Raw genomic sequence first — 21,149 nt, 5'->3', positions numbered from 1 at the left:
TCTTTTCCTCAATTGTTTGAAATTCCACATCTGTCATATATTCCTTTGAATATTATATTGATCCCTTTCTGGACTCTTGGTTCCATTTTGCAGGTCCATTTGGACATTTATATGCCACTAACAACTTATAAAATATTCTGATATCTGCAGGGCACCTAACAATCTTAATATTCTTTTTCATCAGCCATCAGAAAGGATGAATACCCACTATTTGCTTCGACATGGATGGAACTGGAAGGTATTATGCTGAGTGAAATAAGTCAATCAGAGAAGGACAATCATCATATGGTTTCACTCATATGTGGAATATAGGAAATAGTGAAAGGAATTATAAGGGAAAGGAGGGGGACTGAGTGGGAAAAATTAGAGAGGGAGACAAACCACAAGAGACTCCTAACTCTGGGAAACAAAAAAAAGCATTGCAGAAGGGGCTATGGGTGGAGAGTTGGGGTAACTGGGTAACAGGCACTAAGGAGGGCACTTGATGGGGTGAGCACTGGGTATTATACTATATGTTGGCAAATTGAATTTAAATTTTAAAAATTAAAAAATATAAAAAATCTTTTTCAATGACATCCTAACTATTATCCATTTTCTCTTCTGGATAAATTTTGGAGTCAACTTGTCAAGTTAAATCCAGTTTTGGGGGGGTGCTGTTTGGCTCAGCTGGTAGAACATGTGACAGGGTTGAGTTCAAGCCACACATTGGGTGTAGGGCTTACTTAAAAAAAAAAAAATCCATGTGGGATTTTTTCTTTTTTAAGATTTTAGGGGGATCCCTGGGTGGCTCAGCGGTTTAGTGCCTGCCTTTGGTCCAGGGCATGATCCTAGAGTCCTGGGATCAGGTCCCGCATCAGGCTCCTGCATGGAGCCTGCTTCTCTCTCTGCCGGTGTCTCTGCCTCTCTCTGTGTCTCTCATGAATAAATAAATAAAATCTTTAAAAAAAAAAAAGATTTTATTTAGGGATGCCTGGGTGGCTCAGCAGTTAACTGTCTGCCTTCAGCTCAGGGCGTGATCCTGGAATCCCAGTATCCAGCTCCACAAGGGCTCCCTGCATGGAGCCTGCCTCTCTCTCTGTGTCTCTCATGAATAAATAAATAAAATCTTAAAACAAAATTTCGTGGATTTCTTCATATCAATTTTACACATTTCTTGCTGAATGAATGAATGAATGAATGAATGAATTCACAGGACAACTTTCTGTGGTCGGTTCAGGGAATACAGGGATGAATAAGACAAGTTCTGTTTTCATGGAGCTTACATTCTAATTGAGAAAGATAGTCAATAAATTAAAAACAAAAGATGAGAAAAAAAGATCAGATAATAAGTCCTCTGTAGAGAATTAAAGTAGGGTTATTGTAGAGGCAGCTTAGAGCTTTAACAGGTTTGTGCAATGACAACTTGATCAAGGTAGAAAGCCTACAGCAACTACCTGGCTGAATACTTATATAGTTCATAAAGTGACCCACCTCAAAATATCCATAAGCCCTAGCTGACCAATGGGCTATTTACAACTAGGCACAGTTACTAAGAAAGGGAAAATTTCATACGTCTCCACACCTCCTCACCTTCCAGCTCTCAATACGGCCCCTGCCCACTGCCTTGTGGTAGAGGGTCGCTTTTTGCTGTCCTGCCTGCTCCCTTGCGATGTATTCAATAAATTTATTTCTTCTCTATTCTGCCTTGGGTGAATTCTTTCACCGCCTGTGCCACTGGCTTCCACTAGATCATCACCCCATATTTGTCGCCCACATCTAACCAGGCAGAGAGACACTACAGTTATGTGATAGAGATACTGGGTGGCTATTTCAGACTGAATGGCTAGGAAAGTCTCGTAGTATTTAGACTGAGATCTAAATAGCAAGTATCCATCCTCATTAAGCTGCTAGAGGTGAGACAAGCATTCTAAGGAGAGGGAACAGCTAAGGCAAAAAGTCCTAAAGCCACTAAATAGCTTGGATGGTTCAAGGAACAGAAAGAAGGCCAGTGAGGCTTAAGTGTAGTAGGGAAGGGGAAAACTGTTATGAAATAATGTTAGACAAACATTTAGGGACCAAAGAGATCATATAGGTTTTTTCTTTTTTAAAAAAAAAGATTTTATTTATTTATTCATGAGAGACACAGAGATATAGGCAGGGACATAGGCAGAGGGAGAAGCCTGCTCCCCACAGGGAGCCCGATGAAGGACTCAATCCCAGGACCCTGAGATTATGCCCTGAGCCGAAGGCAGATGCTCAACCACTGAGCCACCCAGGTGCCCCAATCATGTATGTTTTCATAAGGAGTTTGTATATTATTTTATTATTTTTTATTAAAGAATAATTGACATATAATATTGTATTAGTTTCAGGTGTACAACATAGGTGATCTGATATTTATATGCATTATGAAATGGTCACCATAAAAAAGTCCAGCTACCATCTGTTACCATACAAAGTTATTAAAATATTATTGACTATATTCCCTGTGTTGTATATTGATTGCATCCCTGTGCCTTATTCATTTTAGAACTGGAATATTGTACCTCTTAATACCCTTCACTTATTTTATCTATCTCCCCACTCCCCATACATATCATTTTAAATGTGATGGGAAGTCATGAAATGTAATGAGTAGCAGAATGACTTGATGTGATTTATGATTTTAAAAGATCACAATACTAGCCAGTGAAAAAAGGACTGCTGAGGGCAAAGAGTGAGAGAAGAGAGACTTGTGGGGAGACTAATGTAGTGGTCCAAGTTGGGGGTAATAGTGGCTTGGACTGGGATGATAGGGGTAGGGGTAGTGTGAAGTGGTAGGTTCAGTGATGATTTTGGAGATTTTGTCAAAAGATTTGCTGATGAATTAGAAGGATTGGAAATTGTTGGGAGGATGGAGTGGGGAGGAGAATGGAGGAAAGAGAATTTAAAAACTCCTAGTTTGGGGAAGCCCCGGTGGCGCAGTGGTTTGGCACTGCCTGCAGCCTGGGGTGTGATCCTGGAGACCCAGGATCGAGTCCCACGTCAGGCTCCCCGCATGGAATGGAGCCTGCTTCTCCCTCTGCCTGTGTCTGTGCCTCTCTCTGTGTGTGTGTGTGTGTCTCTCATGAATAAATAAATATCATTAAAAAAAAATGAGAAGGGGTAGTTAGTCAAGGAGGTAGGAAGAAAACCAGGATGGTGTGGGTTTTTCTTTTAAGCCAAGTTTTTTTTTTTTTTTTTTTTAAGATTTATTTATTCATGAGAGAGAGAGAAAGAGAGAGAGAGAGAGGCAGAGGGAGAAGCAGACTCCCCAAGGAGCAGGGAGCCCCATGCAGGACTCAATCCCAGGACCCTGGGATCACCACCTAAGCTGAAGGCAGACGCTTGACCTACTAAGCCACCCAACTGCCCCACCAAGAGAAGTTTTTAAAAAGAAGTGATGGTTTTACTTGCTACTAAGTTTCAAGAAAGAAACAGGGTTCTATTTGCTTCTTCATTTGGAGCAGTCAATAACAGAAAAGTCATCATTAGCTTTGGAAATAGAGAAGTCTGGTTATGTTACAAAAACAGTATTAAAGGAAAGATGGGAATGGTTGCTTGTTTGGAATAGGTTTAGAGGAAATGATGAGGTAGGAATTAGAAGTAGAATTTAGAGACAACTCTTTCAAAAAGGCTGCCTGTGAAGAGGAGTAGAGAAATGGGGTAATGGGGCATCTGGGTTGCTCAGTGGTTGAGCGGCTGCCTTCTGCTCAGGTCGTATTCTCAGGGTCCTGGGCTCAAGTCCTGCATCAGGCTCCCCATAGGGAGCCTGCTTCTCTCCCTCTGCCTATGTCTCTGCCTCTCTCTCTCTGTCTCTCATGAATAAATAAACAAAATCTTAAAAAAAGAAAAGAAAAAGAAAAAGAAAAAGAAATGAGGTAGTGTAAGGAGTCAAGATAGTTTTTTTGTTATTTTTATTTAAAATAGAAATCAGAACATGTCTGCGCACAGATGGAAATGACCTGGTTGAAAAGGAAAAAGTGATGAGGTACGAGCAAGAAAGGATAAATAGGCAAAAGCTCTGGGGGAGAAAAGAGAAAGGATCTGGAACACAAATGGAGGGTTTACCTAATTTAACAGTAGCAAGGGCACTTCATGAAGAGGGAAATTGGGAACTGAGAAGCTAGGGTATACTGAATGGGAAATGTGGATAACATTTTGAAAAAGTGGCTGAGAAATGACAAAAATAGTGGAAGAAAGGAAGACAGTGAACATGAACAAATGAAGGAGTTTGTAGGGATCAGTAGTTGATGACATCTTGGTGTAGTAGCAGTTGACAATAACTTTAAAAGAGCTTGGGTTTTTGAAGGAGAGAGAAATGATTTGTAGGCAACATGAAAAGTAGGTTTGAAGATAAGAATAACTGAAAAGTAGACAATCTCCTCTACTTGGAAAGTTGCAAGAGAGGTAGTTTTGCTAGGTGATAAAACCAGTTTTCAGTTGGAACAGGAAGTTGATGGGAACATTTACAGAAGAGGTGAAGAATAAAGGGGAAATGGTTGTTAACAGATGTTGAAATCTAAAGTGTGGAGTGAAAAGGTTAGAATGGTTGGTTAAAAGTAGACACTGAATCAGATTAATAGAAGTAGAGGGTAGCATGGAGATGCTAATCAGGGTAATGGTGTTGGACCTGGAGGCTACGGGTTGTGATTGAGTGAAAAGGATTATAAAGCATGATGGAATTATCTTTTTTGTAATCTCTAGGGAGGGAATAAAGGTGTTAAAATGAATAATACGGAGCTACACAAACCGTTCTCTCTTGTAGGTCTTGTGGCATGGAGGCTACTGGATTAGAATTGCTAATTTTTCATTTAAGATTTTGCATTTTCAGTTATAAAATAGTCTACAGATATCCTTCTAGTGTTATGATTGTTAGGTTTTGATAACTGAATTATGATAATCCTTCAAAACAGGCTGGGACCTTTTTCCAAGTATTTTCACTCCGAAATTATCTGGTCTAGTGTATTTTGGTGTAGGGGCTTACCTCTGACTACATTTATTTTCTACATAATTGTAGTTTTATGCAATTTAGATTTTCTACATCTTGAGCTGATTCAGTTATTCATTTTTTTATTGGTACAAAGAGTTTGACTATTTGTACTTGTGCCCCCCCCCCCTTTTTGGTGCCAATTGTTTGAACATTTTCCCCACTCCTATTTCTGTTAGTATCATTCCATTTGAGACTCTCAAAAGCCGTACAGGAAAGGGCACATAGGAGAACTGATGGTGAAGTAGCAAGAAAAGTGAACTTTTTTTTTCTTTTTTCTTTTTTTTTAAAGTGAACTTTAAACTGATTCACTGCAAGAAATTTTGCTGCCGGGAACCTACTACCCTGCCTACTGAGGCTTCATTTGTGTAAATCCGTGCAAAGGTTTCAGTACCTAGACTACAAGTTACTGGGCGAAGGGGTGGGGAACATGATAACCAAACTGGTAGAGCACTGGAGCTCCTGGCAGTTCCCGTAAGCTATTTTCAAGTGATTAGTTGAAGTGACACCACCAAAGGACTAAAACGCCATACCCAGGGCTCGTAGGAAAAAGTACTGGGTTTAACAAAAGCGGAGACGATCTGTTTAACCTTAGTTAAAATATAACCCTTTGTAAAGTCTCCGACGTACCTAGTTATGTGAAACAAGGCCGTGCAGCGGATGCTGGAAAGTTCCTAAGTTTCCTTAACAACACAAACTGGATTTGCCTGCCTCAAACTCCCAGTCGGATACATCCCACCCAAATCCAGTTCAAGAGATCAACGCTTCTTCCAGCCTGCTCACAAACGACCTTCCGAAAGGGAGGTTTCCCGCCATTTCACTCCAAGGAATGGAAGGTGCCCCCCCCGCCCCGCCGCCCGCCCGCCCGCCCCGCTCCTCTACGCTCGGGGGAGGCCCGAGCCTACGCGGCTATCCCCGTAGGCGAGCAGCGCAGTGCCGAGGGCGGAGGGCTGCATTACGATCCCGGCGACTGAGCCAAAAAGGTGACAGCTCAAGTTGCTCGGTAGGTGCTCGGCAGGCGACGGAAACCCCCAAAGCGAAGGAGAAAAGCCCAGCCAGCCGCGCGCTGGCCCCGCGCCCGCGCAGGAGGCCGGAGGCCGGAGGCCGGCCGTTGCCGCGAGGAGCGAGGGTTTGGGGCGGAGGGCGGGCTTGCCGTAACTCGACTCCGGATTGGCCGGGCCCAGAGAGCCGAGTGACGACAGCCCGGGAGAACGTCTGATTTGTGTGGTGGGCGCGGGCAGGCGGGGAAGCGCACCGCGCAGGCGCAGCGGCTCGGCTCCTCTCGCCCTAGAGCTCCGGCCCAGCTCTCGCGGACAAGTCCCGACATCGCGCGCCCCCCCTCCGGGACCGCCCCCTCCCCCCTCTCGGCGTCGTCGAAGATAAACAATAGTTGGCCGGCGGGCGCTGAGTGCGTCTCCCGCCGCCGGATTCGGCGGGCTGCGTGGGACCGGCGGGATCCCAGCCAGCCGGCCATGGCGGGGCTGTACTCGCTGGGAGTGAGCGTCTTCTCCGACCAGGGCGGGAGGAAGTACATGGAGGACGTTACTCAGATCGTGGTGGAGCCCGAGCCGACGGCTGAAGAAAAGCCCTGGCCGCGGCGGTCGCTCTCGCAGCCGTCGCCTCCGCGGCCGTCCCCGCCGGCTCCCGCTGGCAGCGAAGTCCCGGGGAAAGGCCCAGCGGCCGCAGCCCGAGAGGCTCGCGACCCTCCCCCGGACGCCGCGGCCTCGCCAGCTCCCGGGCGCTGCTGCCGCCGCCGCTCCTCAGTGGCATTTTTCGCCGTGTGCGACGGGCACGGCGGGCGGGAGGCGGCACAGTTTGCCCGGGAGCATTTGTGGGGTTTCATCAAGAAGCAGAAGGGATTCACCTCGTCCGAGCCGGCGAAGGTTTGCGCTGCCATCCGCAAAGGCTTCCTCGCTTGTCACCTCGCCATGTGGAAGAAACTGGGTAAGTTCGCTGCTGGTTTGCCGCCCGCCTCTTTTTCGGGGCAGTGGAGGGCTCTTCTCGGAGCGCCAGCCCCCGCGTGGGCCCCCGGCTGCGGGAGCGCTACGAAGTGCCCAGTGGTAGAAGCGAAGTCTCCCCTCGGCCCGCTGGCGCTTTCCGGGGCGGAGAGCTGGGCGGAGTAACCTTGGGAGAGATGCGGCTGGCCGCATCCCGCATCCCGCAGCCGCCCCGCGCCGTCCTTCCACCCTCCCGGGATCCAGGGTCGCGGTCCTCTCCCGGCTTCACTTTTGGTGGTAAGGCTGCGGATACATGTTTTTGAAACCTGGCGCCAGATTTTGGCCAAAAGACGAATTGAAAATGCGTAGCTACCTGGGCCACACGCAAAGGAAGCGGGGGGACGGCAGAAATGAGAGTGCTTCCTTAGAATCTGTCATGATTTTGCTCTTGAAGGACTTGCCCCCGTCGGGTTGCCTCCTGCGGCTGGTGTCAGCTCTCCATATTGACCCCAGGCGGCTGGTAGCTGAAGTGTACTAGAAACTAATTTAAGAAGATTAAATGTAGTCATCCAGCAACTTAGTCTTGGGAGGAATGCGGTTGTGTCGATCATAAAAAAAAAAAAAAAAAAAAAAAAAAAATGTGTTTAGGGTATTTATGTTTGTACTGCTTATGAACAACAAAAGCGAAGAATGCGCGTTGCTACCTCTTAAGCTGGCCCCACGTTAGGAGTGTGTGTTAACTTCTGGGGCTTTGTAAAAAGCACACTTTCTTTTGTGGTTGTCTTAGCTACTTGCTGTCAGATAGGTCGGTCTCACCAGTTACTGGTTAAAAGTTGTTAACTGCTCGTCACAGTAACAAGAGAAAAGAAACTACGCCAAAAGGAAATAGTGTACTTTCTAAAAAATTCGTTGGAGTTGGAGTTTCATCTAAACTTCGGATGTTTTCCAAAGCATCCAGTGTTTCTGTAGCCAGTAAATATCGTACAGACTTACAGCTGCTTATCCATTGCTCTGTATAAATGACAGGAGTCCTCTTTTAGAGACAAGATAATAACTCGTTTTAAAAAAAATCCTCCTGTTTATCGTAGCATAATGTTGCTTTATATTCTGCAGAGGAACAGAGAAGAGGGTAAAGATTGGTCAAATAATGGAGAACTAACTTTTTTTCTTTCTTTCTTTTTCTTTCTTTTCTTTCTATCTTTTTCTTTCTTCTTTCCTTTCTTTCGTATTGTCATAGAATTGTAGACCAGTTCCTTTCAAAGTCTGTTTTCTATTTGCCTGGCTTCCTGCCAAAAATTGTTTGATTGACTCATAGAACAACCAGTCTTCCTGTCAGAGGCGTTTCCCATCCAATCCCAGAGGCCCCTATTATTTGTTTTGTTTTTGTGTAGGCAGAGCAGAGCTGAAAGCACTGCAGTATATTCCAGAAATATGTCATTCCTTTGCCTGCAGGGCAACCGGCAGTGGACACCAAGATAACAAGATAGAGGAAGATTAGACACAAAGAACTATTTACAGGCCTGCTTATTTTGCAGTACTTTTGGAGCAGCATGAATTTACCATATACTTGAGTTAAAAGGATAAAGTGTAAACCCTGTTACTTGAGCATTTTAATAAGGCAGGGACCGTGCTGTCAGATGTGAATGTGTATATTTTTTTGACATACACATGCTTTTTGAGTCAAACTTGAACTCCTATGAGGCATGATTTAGAGCTTTGTATACCAAACAAAAATTTAAGTTTGCTTTGTTCCACAGCTAAGGGTTGTACACCATCCTCAAAACTCGAATTAAAAAAAAAAAAAAAAAAAAAAAAAAAACAGTGCTGAGTACGTGAAAGTCTTGACATAAGAGATGGAGGTTTTTAAGAAAAATTGTGCTTCAGTCCCAAATTCATGAGTGGCTCCTCATTTTCTATAATATAAACAAACTCTGCAATTTATAATCCAAGCCCTTCCCATTACAATTTTAGACTCCTTGTTAATTTTATCTGTTAACATTTCTAACACATTAGTCTACTCACTTTTTTCCCAGGGCACATTGAAACATTCCATTTTCTTGAATTCTCCCCCAAAAAAGAATACTGAAAAACTCAATTTCTAAGTCAATGCGTTTTCTTCTGTGAAGACTTGGGTTTCTTTTGGAATATATATATTTTTTCTTTCGGAATTAAGCATCCTTTGTGTCTACTTTTGTAGTGCTCGTTAGATTATAGCAGTGCTTCTCAAACTTTTTGCTCTTAGAACCTTTTTCACTCTTAAATGATTGAGGACCCTGAAGAGCTTTTGTTTGTGTGGGCTACATCTGTCACGTTAAAACTTAAAGAGAAATTAAAACTGAGGAAATGTAAAAATATTTATTACTATTAAAAATAAATTAAATATATGTTAATATATTTAAGTGAATATACTAGTCATTATAACTATTCAATAAGCATTCATTATTATGTGATTTAAATGAAAAGTCATTCTTCTGAAATACCTAAATAAATATTCTCATATCTGCTTCTGCACTCTGTTGTGCTGTGTTGTCTGGTTGAAGTATATAAAGAAGGCAGCCTCATATATAGTAGGAAAAGGGAGGAATAGTTTGTAGTGTTTTCAGATAATTCTGGATATCGTATACCAGAGTAATCATTTCTTAAGGTTATTAAAAAATGAAACCTGAAACCTTATCAAAGGCCTTTTTGTAGTTTTACATTAAAATGCATTGGTCTGTCTCATACTTTTAAAAAGATTATTTATTTATTTGAGAGGGAAAGGGAGTACAAGCATGGGTGGGGGAGAGGGGGCAGAGGGAGAAGCAGACACCCCTCTTGAGCCTGATGCAGAGGTGGGTCCCAGGACCCTAGGATCATGACCTGAGTGAAAGGCAGATGCTTAACTGACTGAACCGCCCAGGTGCCCCTGTCTTGCACTTATGACATGGTACATTAGTCGTTTTGAAAATAGCATTTCACTAAATTATGCAGATCTTTCAAATATTGACGTATTTTATTATGCAATATGAAAACATTACATTTATTAACATTTCCCAGGTAAGATTGGGAAGCTATCAAGTTTACTGTACTGGATATAGATTTTCCAAAATGTAACTTTTTAAGCAGCAATTAGAAATTTATTACTGGCAACCAATACTAACAGTTGTTTTTCTTGAAGGGAAGGGCTCACTTTGTTTATTTTGAAGAAAAATGTATGCCAAGTGCCCAGATCTTATTAACATAGTTCATCAGTCTTCCAACTAAAAATGATGGTCCATGAAAATTGGGGTTAGTTCATTTCATAACTTGCAGAGTCAGATGTACTATTCCTTTAGATAGCCATAATATATAACTGAAGCCTTTTGTACATACTTCCCTTTTTGTCATTCAGATCGTGAAAAGATGTGTATTCATGGGTGGAGGCTTAATGAAATTAATTTTTATTGCAACATCAAGGACATTCTTAAGTAAAACTGGTTTGCCTTTTTTTTTTTTTTTTTTTTTAAACTATAAGTGGGTGGTTATGGAGAATACAGTGACAACTGTCTCGGTTTGGTGTCACTGCCTCGATTCTTGCTAAGACACCAGCAGTTTTACCACTGTTTTTGAACCATCGTTGCAAATGTCAACACGGTGAAAAGGGGAAATAAACTCTTAGAATTATTATGAAAATAATTTTGGCTTTGTGAAATCCCTGTAAAGATCACACAGACCACTGTGAGATAAACATTATGTTTTATCTGCCTTTCAGGTAAATCTTGAGGTCTTTGGTTGGGTGGAAGTGTCTTATATACTTTGTAATTAACCTATTAGAGTAGATTCCTTGCTCAAAGTAGCTGCTAGTTTAGTGGAAGTTCTGTGGTTGAAATGAAAAACTGTTAAAATACATACAAGATTTACCATTTTAGCCAATTTTTTTTTCATTTTAGCCAATTTTATGTGTACAATTCAGTGGTATTAAGTATATTCACAGTGGTGTGCACCCATCACCACTGTCCATTTTCAGAATTTGTTCATCCCCTATAGAAACTCTGTGACCATTAACAATAATTCCCCATTACTCTCTTTCCAAGCTCTTGGTAACCTCTGTTTTACATTGTGTCACTATGAATTTGCCTATTATAGGTACCTCCTATAAGTGGAATGCATACAATGTCCATTTGTGTCTTATTTTACTTGGCATAATGTCTTTAAGTTTCATCCAAATTACAGCATGTATCAGAATTTTTTCCTTTTTTTTTTTTAAGATTTATTTATTTATTCATGAGAGATACACATACACATACATGGTGGGGGGGGTGGGCAGTGCAGAGAGGCAGAGACAAAGGCAGAGGGAGAAGCAGGCTCCCTGTAGGGAGCTGGATTCAGGACTCGATCCCATATCCCAGGATCATGACCTGAGCCAAAGGCAGATGCTCAACCACTGAGTTACCCAGGTCTCCCGAATTTTTTCCTTTTTAATGGTGAATAGTATTCTATCCTGTGTGTATATGACATTTTGTTTATCCATTCATCTGTTGATGGACATTTTGGGTTGTTTCCACCTTTTGGCTATTGTGAATAATGCTTCTGTGAACAGAGGTATGTAATTGACTCTGTTTTCAGTTCTTTTGGGTAGAAACCCTAGAAGTGGAATTAAAGTCCATTTTTTAAAGGGATTTATTATTTTTTATTTTTTAAGAATTTATTTATTTATTCATGAGAAACACAGAGAGAGGGAGAGGCAGAGATACAGGCAGAGAAAGCAGCAGGCTCCATTCAGGGAGCCTCCATCCCGGGTCTCCAGGATCATGCCCTGGGCTGAAGGCGGCGCTAAACTGCTAAGCCACCCAGGCTGCCCTAAAGTCCGGTTTGTAAATGTTATTTTCTTATTTTCATTACTTCTTATCTATCTCAAGTTGTAACATGCATCTAATTTATGTATAAATTACCTGTATGTTCTTGTGCTATGTTTGCCTTCTAAGATATCATGTTTTAAAGTTTGTGCTTTTTTAAGGTTTATTTATTTGAAGTAATGTTCTTTTTGCCTCTTTCTTTTGATAGTTCAAAGAAAGTAGTGAACAAATTGCAGTTTTAATTCTTCTGTATTGAACTATGATTTACTCAATATTATCAAGAGAGCCACTGGAAAGATAACAGTATGCTGTTGCAGTAAATGTGATCTTTGATGTGATTGTGGGAAATTTACCACAGTTTTTATAGAGGAATATGATATACAGAATTTTTTTTTGCGGTACTAAGTGTTCCTTACTTCGCCTTAGTTTTGATTTTCAATATTAAGCAGTGTCAATATTTCAGAAATTGCTAGAGAGAGGGTATGTGTGTGGCATGCATGTATTACTTTTGCTGGTATAAAATGATTCCAAAATAATAAAATGCAGGTGATTAATATATTAAAAAAAGATTTTTAAAATTTTCCTTTTTTGGGATCCCTGCGTGGCTCAGCAGGTTTAGCGCCTGCCTTCGGCCTGGGGCATGATCCTGGAGTCCCAGGATCCAGTCCCATATCGGGCTCCCTGCATGGAGCCTGCTTTTCCCTCTGCCTGTGTCTCTGCCTCTCTCGCTCTCTCTGTGTCTCTCATGAATAAATAAATAAAATCTTAAAAATTTTTTCCCTTTTTTTTTATTACATTTTTAATTTTAATTACAGTTTAGCTAAAATAAAGTGGAAATTTTGTTAACTTAGTTTGACTGAGGATCAGAGCACGTACTTTAAAGAATATGACCAAAGGAATTATGAAGGAGCTGGTCTTAACCTAAATTGTTTTGGGGTAGCTTAAAACAACAGAAATTTATTCTCTCATGGTTCTGGAGGCCAGAAGTCTGACATCAAGGTAATAGCCTCCGTTTTAGAGGCTCTGAGGGAGAATCTGTTCCATGCTCTCTCCTAGCTTCTGGTGGCTGCCAGCAATCCTTGTCATTTCTTGGCTTGTAGATGTATTTTCCTTTTCTCCACTGTCTTTATATCACCTCCTCTGTGTCTTTTCCCCTTCTCTTTTAAGGACACTTGTTTTTGGGTTTAGGGCCCACTATAATCCAGGATGATCTCTTAAGATCTTTAACCTAATTAGATCTGCAAAGACCCTTTTCCCAAATAAGGTCACATTCATAGGTTCTACGTGGACCTGTCTTTCATGGGGGAGAAGGGACCATTCAACCCACTACAAGACAAGGATTTTTATATTATCTCAGATTATCTTCCTGCAAAATACTTATTCATTACAAGGGGGGAAAGATTAGTGGAGAAACCTGGTAGATATCACCTTATCTGGGGATCCCTGGGTGGCTCAGTGGTTTAGCACCTGTCTTTGGACCAGGGCGTGATCCTGGAGACCTGGGATTGAGTCCCATCAGGCTCTCTGCATGGAGCCTGCTTCTCTCTCTGCTTGTGTCTCTGCCTCTCTCTCTCTCTCTCTGTGTGTGTCTCTCATGAATAAGTGAATAAAATCTTAAAAAAAAAAAAAAAGATGCCACCTTATCAAGTGACCAATGGTAGCATCATTTTTAAGGGTAAATTGAAATTATATACTGCCTGCAATGAGAAGATCATATTTAACACTTCTGTGATATTCCTGCCAAAAATGCATAGTCCAAATACAAACATGAAGAAACATGAAACAAACCCAAATGGAGGAGAGACATTCTTGAAATGATTGGTCTAGTACTCTTAAAAAGCATCAAGGAAACAGAGAATTGTTCCAGATTGAAAAACTAAAAAAACATGATGAGTAAATGTAATAAAGAGGTCCTGAATTTTATGCTTTCATTATAAAGCATATTACTAGGATAATTGATAAAAGTTTGAATGAGATATATAGATTAGATGTAGATTCCTGATTTTGATTGTTGATTGTGGGTATGTAGGAGAGAGAATGCCCTTGTTTGTAGGAATTAGATAATGTAACTGTATTTGGGAGTGATAGTAGCATATCTCATTGGCCATTTAGTTTCTATCAGTTCAAGAAAAAGAAATTCTTTGAATTATTCATGCAAAAAAGAAAAAGCAAACCTAAAGTAACAGGTCTTAGAAAGATCAAAGCCTGGATATCTCCAGGAATTTAGATAGTAGTTTCATCAGGGCCTTGCTGCTGCACACATACCAGATAGCTAAGGCTATGTTTATTTTTTTCACTAAAGAGGATAAATCAGAAACAGCAGCTGCATTTAGGATCACCGTTTGAATATAATCCATTGTCATTTTCCAAGAGCAATCCGACTTTTGCAGTGGTCAAACTACAGAATTAAATATGTAGGATCTCCATCTCTGCTTTTTGTTTTAATGGTGACAGCCAATCTTTGTGATTCTTCGAGAGGTGGGGTAATGTTTTAATTTACTATTTTGGAGGAGAGTATCTTTGGTGAGGTGCTCTAAAATCTTACACTTACCTTTTTTTACTGACCCGTCAATTACGAGGTATGAGGGGAAGCTATTTGTTGCTGCAGTTATTTGGGGACTAAACTACCTGTAAGATAGGTTTGGGATTCCACTGAGTCTGATGTAGACTGGATTCAAAGTCTTACTTAGTACTTGACCTCCATCAGCCTAGCTCTTGACCAGTGGACTGTGGTTTTGTTTTATAGCTCCAGAATTATCTTAGAGCCTCAGGTGTTACTCAATGATCTGGGTATTTCTCTTTTCTCAGTGTACAACTACATGTAAAAATGGCCATATACCATTTTGAAGAAGATTAACAGTAACAGTACTCCTTTAACTAAACTTGGAAAGTTTTTTGGTTTTTCTTTGTTTTGTTTTGTTTTTGATCATTTCAATCAAATAAGGCCTTGTGAGTGACCATTCTTAAGATCCATTTTTTCCTACTGTCCTGATGTCAATTAGGTAAGGTAACCCTACCAGCTTTGCTTTGGGTTATTAAGTACTACTATCTGATCTGTCACCTCGGGGTTCTCCCATCCCCACACAGATCAAGGAACCAATTTTATTTTCACCCTCTTTCATTCCTTGCCTAGAGAGAAGAGTCAATAAAATGTGTTTAAAAGATTTTGATATTACCTAATTGTTTCCATAAGCATTTATATTGAAGAAAGTGGGGCAGCCCAGGTGGCTCAGCGGTTTAGCGCCGCCTTCTGCCCAGGGTGTGATCCCGGAGACCCAGGATCGAGTCTCACATTGGGCTCCCTGTGTTAGAGCCTGCTTCTCCCTCTGCCTGTGTTTCTGCCTCTCTCTGTGTCTCTCTTGAATAAATAAATAAAACCTTGAAAAAAGAGAATTGAAGACAATCATCTGAACCTTTTATGGGAGTGGATATGTGGGATTCATATGCATGTAATAGAGTAATTATTTCCTCTGTTTCACTGTGTTCATTTTTTTTTTTTTAATTTAATTATGATAGTCACAGAGAGAGAGAGAGAGAGGCAGAGACATAGGCAGAGGGAGAAGCAGGCTCCATGCACCGGGAGCCTGACGTGGGATTCGATCCTGGGTCTCCAGGATCGCGCCCTGGGCCAAAGGCAGGCGCCAAACCGCTGCGCCACCCAGGGATCCCTCACTGTGTTCATTTTCTAGAGCTGCTGTAACAAAGTACTGAAACCTGGTTGACTTAAAAAAGATTTATTATCTCAGTTTTGGAGGCCTAAAGTTCAAAATCTAGGTGTTGGCAGGGCTATGCTCTCTCTCTACTCAACTCTGAAAGCTCTAAGGGAGACTTCTGGCTTCTGGTGTTTACTGGCAATCCCTGGCATTCCCTGACTTGTAGGTGTGTCATCATTCTAGTACTCTAGTCCCATGGTCATCCTCTCCCTATGTATATTTACATTATCTTCCTTCTTTGTGTTTGTCTTTGTGTTAGAATATTCCCTTTTTACGGGAACACCAGTCATATTGGGTCAGGACCCACCCTAATAACTTTATTTTAACTTGATTACCTCCCTAAAGACCGTATTTCCAAATAAGGTCACATCCTGAGGTACTGGGTGTTGGGACTTCAGATATCTTTTTTGGAGAGATACAATTTAATTCATAATCCATTATACCAAATCATATCAGTCAGTCATAACAAATTTGTTATGACAAATTTGTTTGACAGAGTCATATGCCTGAGGCCAGGTTTCAATGTTTGCATTAGCTGAACCAGAAAAGTTTTATTACCACAGTTCTAAGCTAGTATGCTAACTACAGATTATCTACTTATCTGTTTACTATTTATTGATAAGGCCAGCCCTTATCTTACCACTGTATACCTACCGTGGGCTAGTTTGTTACCATATGGAATATGAATGAGAGTTCTGATGCCTTCTATCCCTTACTGGTTCAGTAACTAATTGACATTTTTCTGTGGGTTAGTCGCCTATAGCCTATTTGTGATACAAATTTAATATTACAGTTCTTTGAAAGCAACACTAACTTGGTCTACATTAAGGAAGGAAGAGAACATGGGAGTTTATTGGAAGGACATTGGGTAGATCACAGAATTAACTGAAGACTAAACCAGGTCTCGGGAGTGGACATAACCAGAGTAGTGAATACGCATTGAAAGGTTTGAATCTGGGCTGCCTGCATGGCTCACTGGTTGAGCATCTGCCTTTGGCTCAGGTCGTGATCCTAGGATCCTGGGATTGAGTCTCGCTTTGGGCTCCCTGCAGGGAGCCTGCTTCTCCCTCTGCCTGTGTCTCTACCTCTCTCTGTGTGTCTCTCATGAATAAATACTTAAAATCTTTTAAAATTAAAAAAAAAAAAAGAAAGATTTGAATCTCTGAGGTGGATCAACGCCACAGTTTTCTGGCATTATGCCTTTAAAAAAGACACAAATATCTGAGTCTGATTTAGGTTAGGTCATTTGCCTACCTCTAGGCTAGGAGCAGGCAAGTTTTTCGGTTGCATTAGAGGAAGACTGCATACAGTGGAAGCTATGTACTCCAGAACAAAAATTGGGATGCTAGAACTAGAGGGAGGAATGGGGGGGGGGGGGTGCTAGACAGGTGCACACTATATTTAGTACTGTAAATAAGGGCTCAAGTGAAAGCCACATAGCTTTATGCTTCATCTGGATTATTCCCTCAGGAAAAAAAATTCTCAAAGCTGAATTATTTGTTGAAAGAATGTACATCTGATGGTTGTAGGTACTTGTTTTCAAATTGCTTTTCTGAAGGCTTTTACATCTTACTACTTTGGCATTAGAATTCTATAACAACCCTTAGCACAGTGATTTAGGAGTATGTTGTATTGCCTGGGGTTGAATCTCAGATTTTCCACTTATTACCTTTATGACCTTGGGTGAAACTTCTCTTATCTGGAGCATCCTCATCTCTAAAATAAAGATGATGGTAGTGCTTACTTACCTCCTGAGAGTTAGATAACTTGGTATATGTTATTTGGTACATGGTAAATACATGACTACTCCAAGTTTTAAACTTATCACAGAGAGCTTATACATTCTGTACTTATTTATAATAGTTTTATTTCATTCAGAAATTTCATAGTTTTATTGTAAAATTTAGTAGTCTTTGTTTTAATGGCTCATACATATTTTCTTGTTTAAAGATACTTAGGTTAGAATTCATGTACTATCTTTTTAATATGCTCCTAGTTTTAAGTCATTTTTTAGAAATTTAAAGATTAATATGTAAAGTAGAAAAAAAGGAAGACAAATTAGAAAGATGTTGATTACTTAATACATAAATTTATTGCAGTTTTAATCAGAACCTCAACAGAGTTTGCTTTTTAAAAAAATTATTTATTTGATAGAGAGAGAACGAGTGGGAGGGGCAGAGGGGGAGAAAGAGAGAGAGAGAGAGAATCTCAAGCAGATTCCGCTCTGAGCTTGGAGCCAGATGCAGGACTTCATCTCACAACTCTGAGATCATGACCTGAGCCTAAACCAAGAGTCTGGCGCCTAAATGACTATCCTGCCCAGGTGCCCCAGGGTTCTTTTTTTAAAATTTCCACGTTACTTCTAAAGTTTATTTGGAAAATTTTTTGAATATTGAAAAAGAATAATAATTTTAGGATCCTTAAACTCCCAATTAATGAAAATAACCATAAATAGAGTGCTTGCTTCAGCAGCACATATACTAATAACCATAAATAGATTAATTAGTGTAGAAGTCTAGAAAAAGGTGAGGCAAAATGTAACATGATAAAAGATTGACTTTTCAAATGAAGAAAGCATGGATTGTTCAATATTTTTAGATCTTTGCAGAATAGTTCTTTGTAGATATTAAGGTTTTTGACCAAAAACATGATTTAAATGTTAATATTGTATATTTGAATATCCTTTAAAAAAAAGATTTATTTATTTATTCATGACAGACATAGAGAGAGAAAGAGAGAGAGAGAGGCAGAGACACAGAAGGAGGGAGAAGCAGGCTCCATGGTTGGGAGCCCGACATGGGACTCGATCCTGGGACTCCGGGATCGTGCCCTGGGCCAAAGGCAGGTGCTAAACTGCTGAGCCACCCAGGGATCCCCTCCTTTTTTTTTTTTAAAGCTCTTTTTCTTCTTTTCTGTCTTGTTTTAGGTGCCTTTTGCAAACAGCTGGTAAATTTTATTTTCTGAATGTTTATTTTCCAGGAGTTCACCTCATTAATACTTATCGTGATAATAGATTTTTAATTTTTTAGCTTCTTAACTACAAAACACAGAATCTATTATAATTTGAAAAGAAAAGGTTTTAGCAAGAGCTATAGTTAATCCACAAAATAGCTGAAAGGGCTAAAGAAACATTCAATACACTCTAGGCTGAGGTTCTAGGAATAATATCTGTAACCAAACTGGGAAACTAGGTGGGCTGGGGGAGCTGTATGCTGTGATCTATGCCTGCAAAATTGATGCCTTCTTCCTGCTGCTGCTTTTTTTTTTTTTTTAACTTTAAACAAGTTGTGAAATATAACATAGTATACATATAGAAAAGGCCATAAAACATAAATGTATACTTCAATGAAGACTTGTAAAATGAACACCATATGGTTAAGAAAGAGAACATTGCCTATACTACAGAAGCTCCCATATGTCTTTTCTCATCTCATATTATTATCATCTCTCAAAAGATAACCATCATCCTGATTTCTGTGGCTATAGTTCAAGGGACTTACTTGGTTTTTTTTTTTATTCATGAGAGACACACAGAGAGAGAGAGAGGCAGAGACATAGGCAGAGGGAGAAGCAGGCTCCCTGCAGGGAGCATGATGTGGGACTGGATCCCAGATCCCGGTATCATGCCCTAAGCCAAAGGCAGATGCCCAGCCACCGAGCCACCCAGGCATCACTTTTTTTCCCTTAAAAAAATTTTTTTTTTACTAATTTATTTAAGAGAGAGTAAGCACAAGCAGGGAGGAGGGGCAGAGGGAGAGGGAGAAGCAGGCTCTCCACTGAGCAGGGAGCCCAATGAGGGGCTCCATCCCAGGACCCTGAGCTCATGACTTGAGTCAAAGGTAGACACACTTAATCAACTGAGCTACTCAGGTGCCCAACTTCTTTTCTTCTTTTCTTTTCTTTTCTTTTCTTTTCTTTTCTTTTCTTTTCTTTTCTTTTCTTTTCTTTTCTTTTCTTTCTTTTCTTTTCTTTTCTTTTCTTTTCTTTTCTTTTCTTTTCTTTTCTCTCCTTTTCTTTTCTTTTCTATTTTTTAAGATTTTATTTATTTATTCATGAGAGACACAGAGAGAGAGGCAGACATAGGCAGAGGGAGAAGCAGGCTCCATGCAGGGAGCCTGATGTGGGATTCAATCCCAGGACTCCAGGATCATGCCCTGAGCCGAGACAGACGTTTTTAACCACTGAGCCACCCAGGTGTCCCTTCTTTTCTTTTTTAAAAGATTTTATTTATTGGGATCCCTGGGTGGCGCAGCGGTTTGGCGCCTGCCTTTGGCCCAGGGCGCGATCCTGGAGACCCGGGATCGAATCCCACGTCGGGCTTCCGGTGAATGGAGCCTGCTTCTCCCTCTGCCTCTCTCTCTCTCTCTCTCTCTCTCTCTGTGTGTGTAACTATCATAAATAAATTAAAAAAAAAAAACCCATTGTGCTTATTAAAAAAAAAAAAAGATTTTATTTATTTATTATTTTTTAAAGATAGCCTGATGGGTGGAGCAGGGGCAGGGGGGTGGGGAGAGAATCTTAAGCAAGCTCCACAGAACTCAGTGTGGAGCCTGATGTGGGGCTCAATCTCAGGACCCTGAGTTTATGACCTTCATTGAAATCGTGAGTTGGATGCATAACCAACTGAGCCATACAGGTGCACCAAGATTTTATTTTTAGGTAATCTGTATACTGGGCATCAGGCTCAATCCCAAAACCCCAATCAAGAATTGAATGCTCCGGTGACTGAGCCAGCAAGGTGCCCTGATTTGCTTAATAGTTTTACTACTTATTTGTAAATATTATAGTTTTCTTTTGAAGAAAATCATGCTGTTTGCTTTCCTCTGATGCTTCTTGTGAGATTCTTAAATGTTACATGTAGTGTAGTTTGTTGTCACGTTGAACATTTGGATTGCTCCTCAGCCTGTATGAGCAATGTAGCTCTGAACATTCATATGTACTGTGTGTACATGTACATTAATTTATGGCATATATCTAGGGATAGTAAGTAGTCAAAGTGTATACATCTTAATTTTTGATAATGTCTGGATATTTTCCAAAGTGGTTATATCAGTTTATACTCCCACCAGTAGTTGATAGGACATGTTGTTCTACATTCTCTCTCTCTTTTTTTTTTTTAAGACTTTATTTATTCCTGAGAATGCACAGAGAGGAGAGAGAGAGAGGCAGAGACACAGGCAGAAGGGAAGGCAGAGGGAGAAGCAGGCTTCATGCAGGGAGCCCGATGTGGGACTCTATCCAGGGTCTCCAGAATCATACCCTGGGCTGCAGGCGGTGCTAAACCGCTGAGCCACCAGAGCTGCCAGTTGTTCTACATTCTTAATCACAGTTTCTTTCTTTCTTTGCTTTTCTTTTCTTTTCTTTTCTTTTCTTTTCTTTTCTTTTCTTTCGATTTTATTTATTTATTCATGAGAGACACAGAGAGAGAGGCGAGACACAGGCAGAGGAAGAAGTAGGCTCCATGCAGGGAGCCCGATGTGGGACTCGATCTTGGGTCTCCAGGAGCACACCCTGGGCCGAAGGAGGCATTGAACCTCTAAGCCACTGGGACTGCCCTTAATCACAGTTTCTGTTGTCAGATTTTAATTTATGCTATCTGATAATTATGTAGTGGTAGCTCATTGTGGTTTTTAATTTGTATTTCCCTATTGATTAGAAATGCTGAACACCTTTGCATGTTTGGATTTCCTCTCTTGCA

General features: G+C 40.8%; 1 protein-coding gene across 1 annotated transcript in view; it reads left to right on the top strand.

Annotated features, from left to right (window-relative positions):
* The first annotated feature begins 5,863 nt into the window (after positions 1 to 5,863).
* The window catches only part of PPM1D (protein phosphatase, Mg2+/Mn2+ dependent 1D), a 58,582-nt gene continuing 43,296 nt past the window's right edge, over positions 5,864 to 21,149 (top strand). Inside the window, exon 1 of the mRNA XM_025996070.2 lies at positions 5,864 to 6,931. Within this exon, the coding sequence (XP_025851855.1) occupies positions 6,460 to 6,931 (472 nt within the window). The 5' untranslated portion in view covers positions 5,864 to 6,459. The remainder of the gene's footprint in view (positions 6,932 to 21,149) is intronic.

This window comes from Vulpes vulpes, chromosome 2 (assembly GCF_048418805.1).
Source record: "Vulpes vulpes isolate BD-2025 chromosome 2, VulVul3, whole genome shotgun sequence".
Taxonomy (NCBI): domain Eukaryota; kingdom Metazoa; phylum Chordata; class Mammalia; order Carnivora; family Canidae; genus Vulpes; species Vulpes vulpes.
This window is presented reverse-complemented; position numbering and strand designations above follow the sequence as displayed.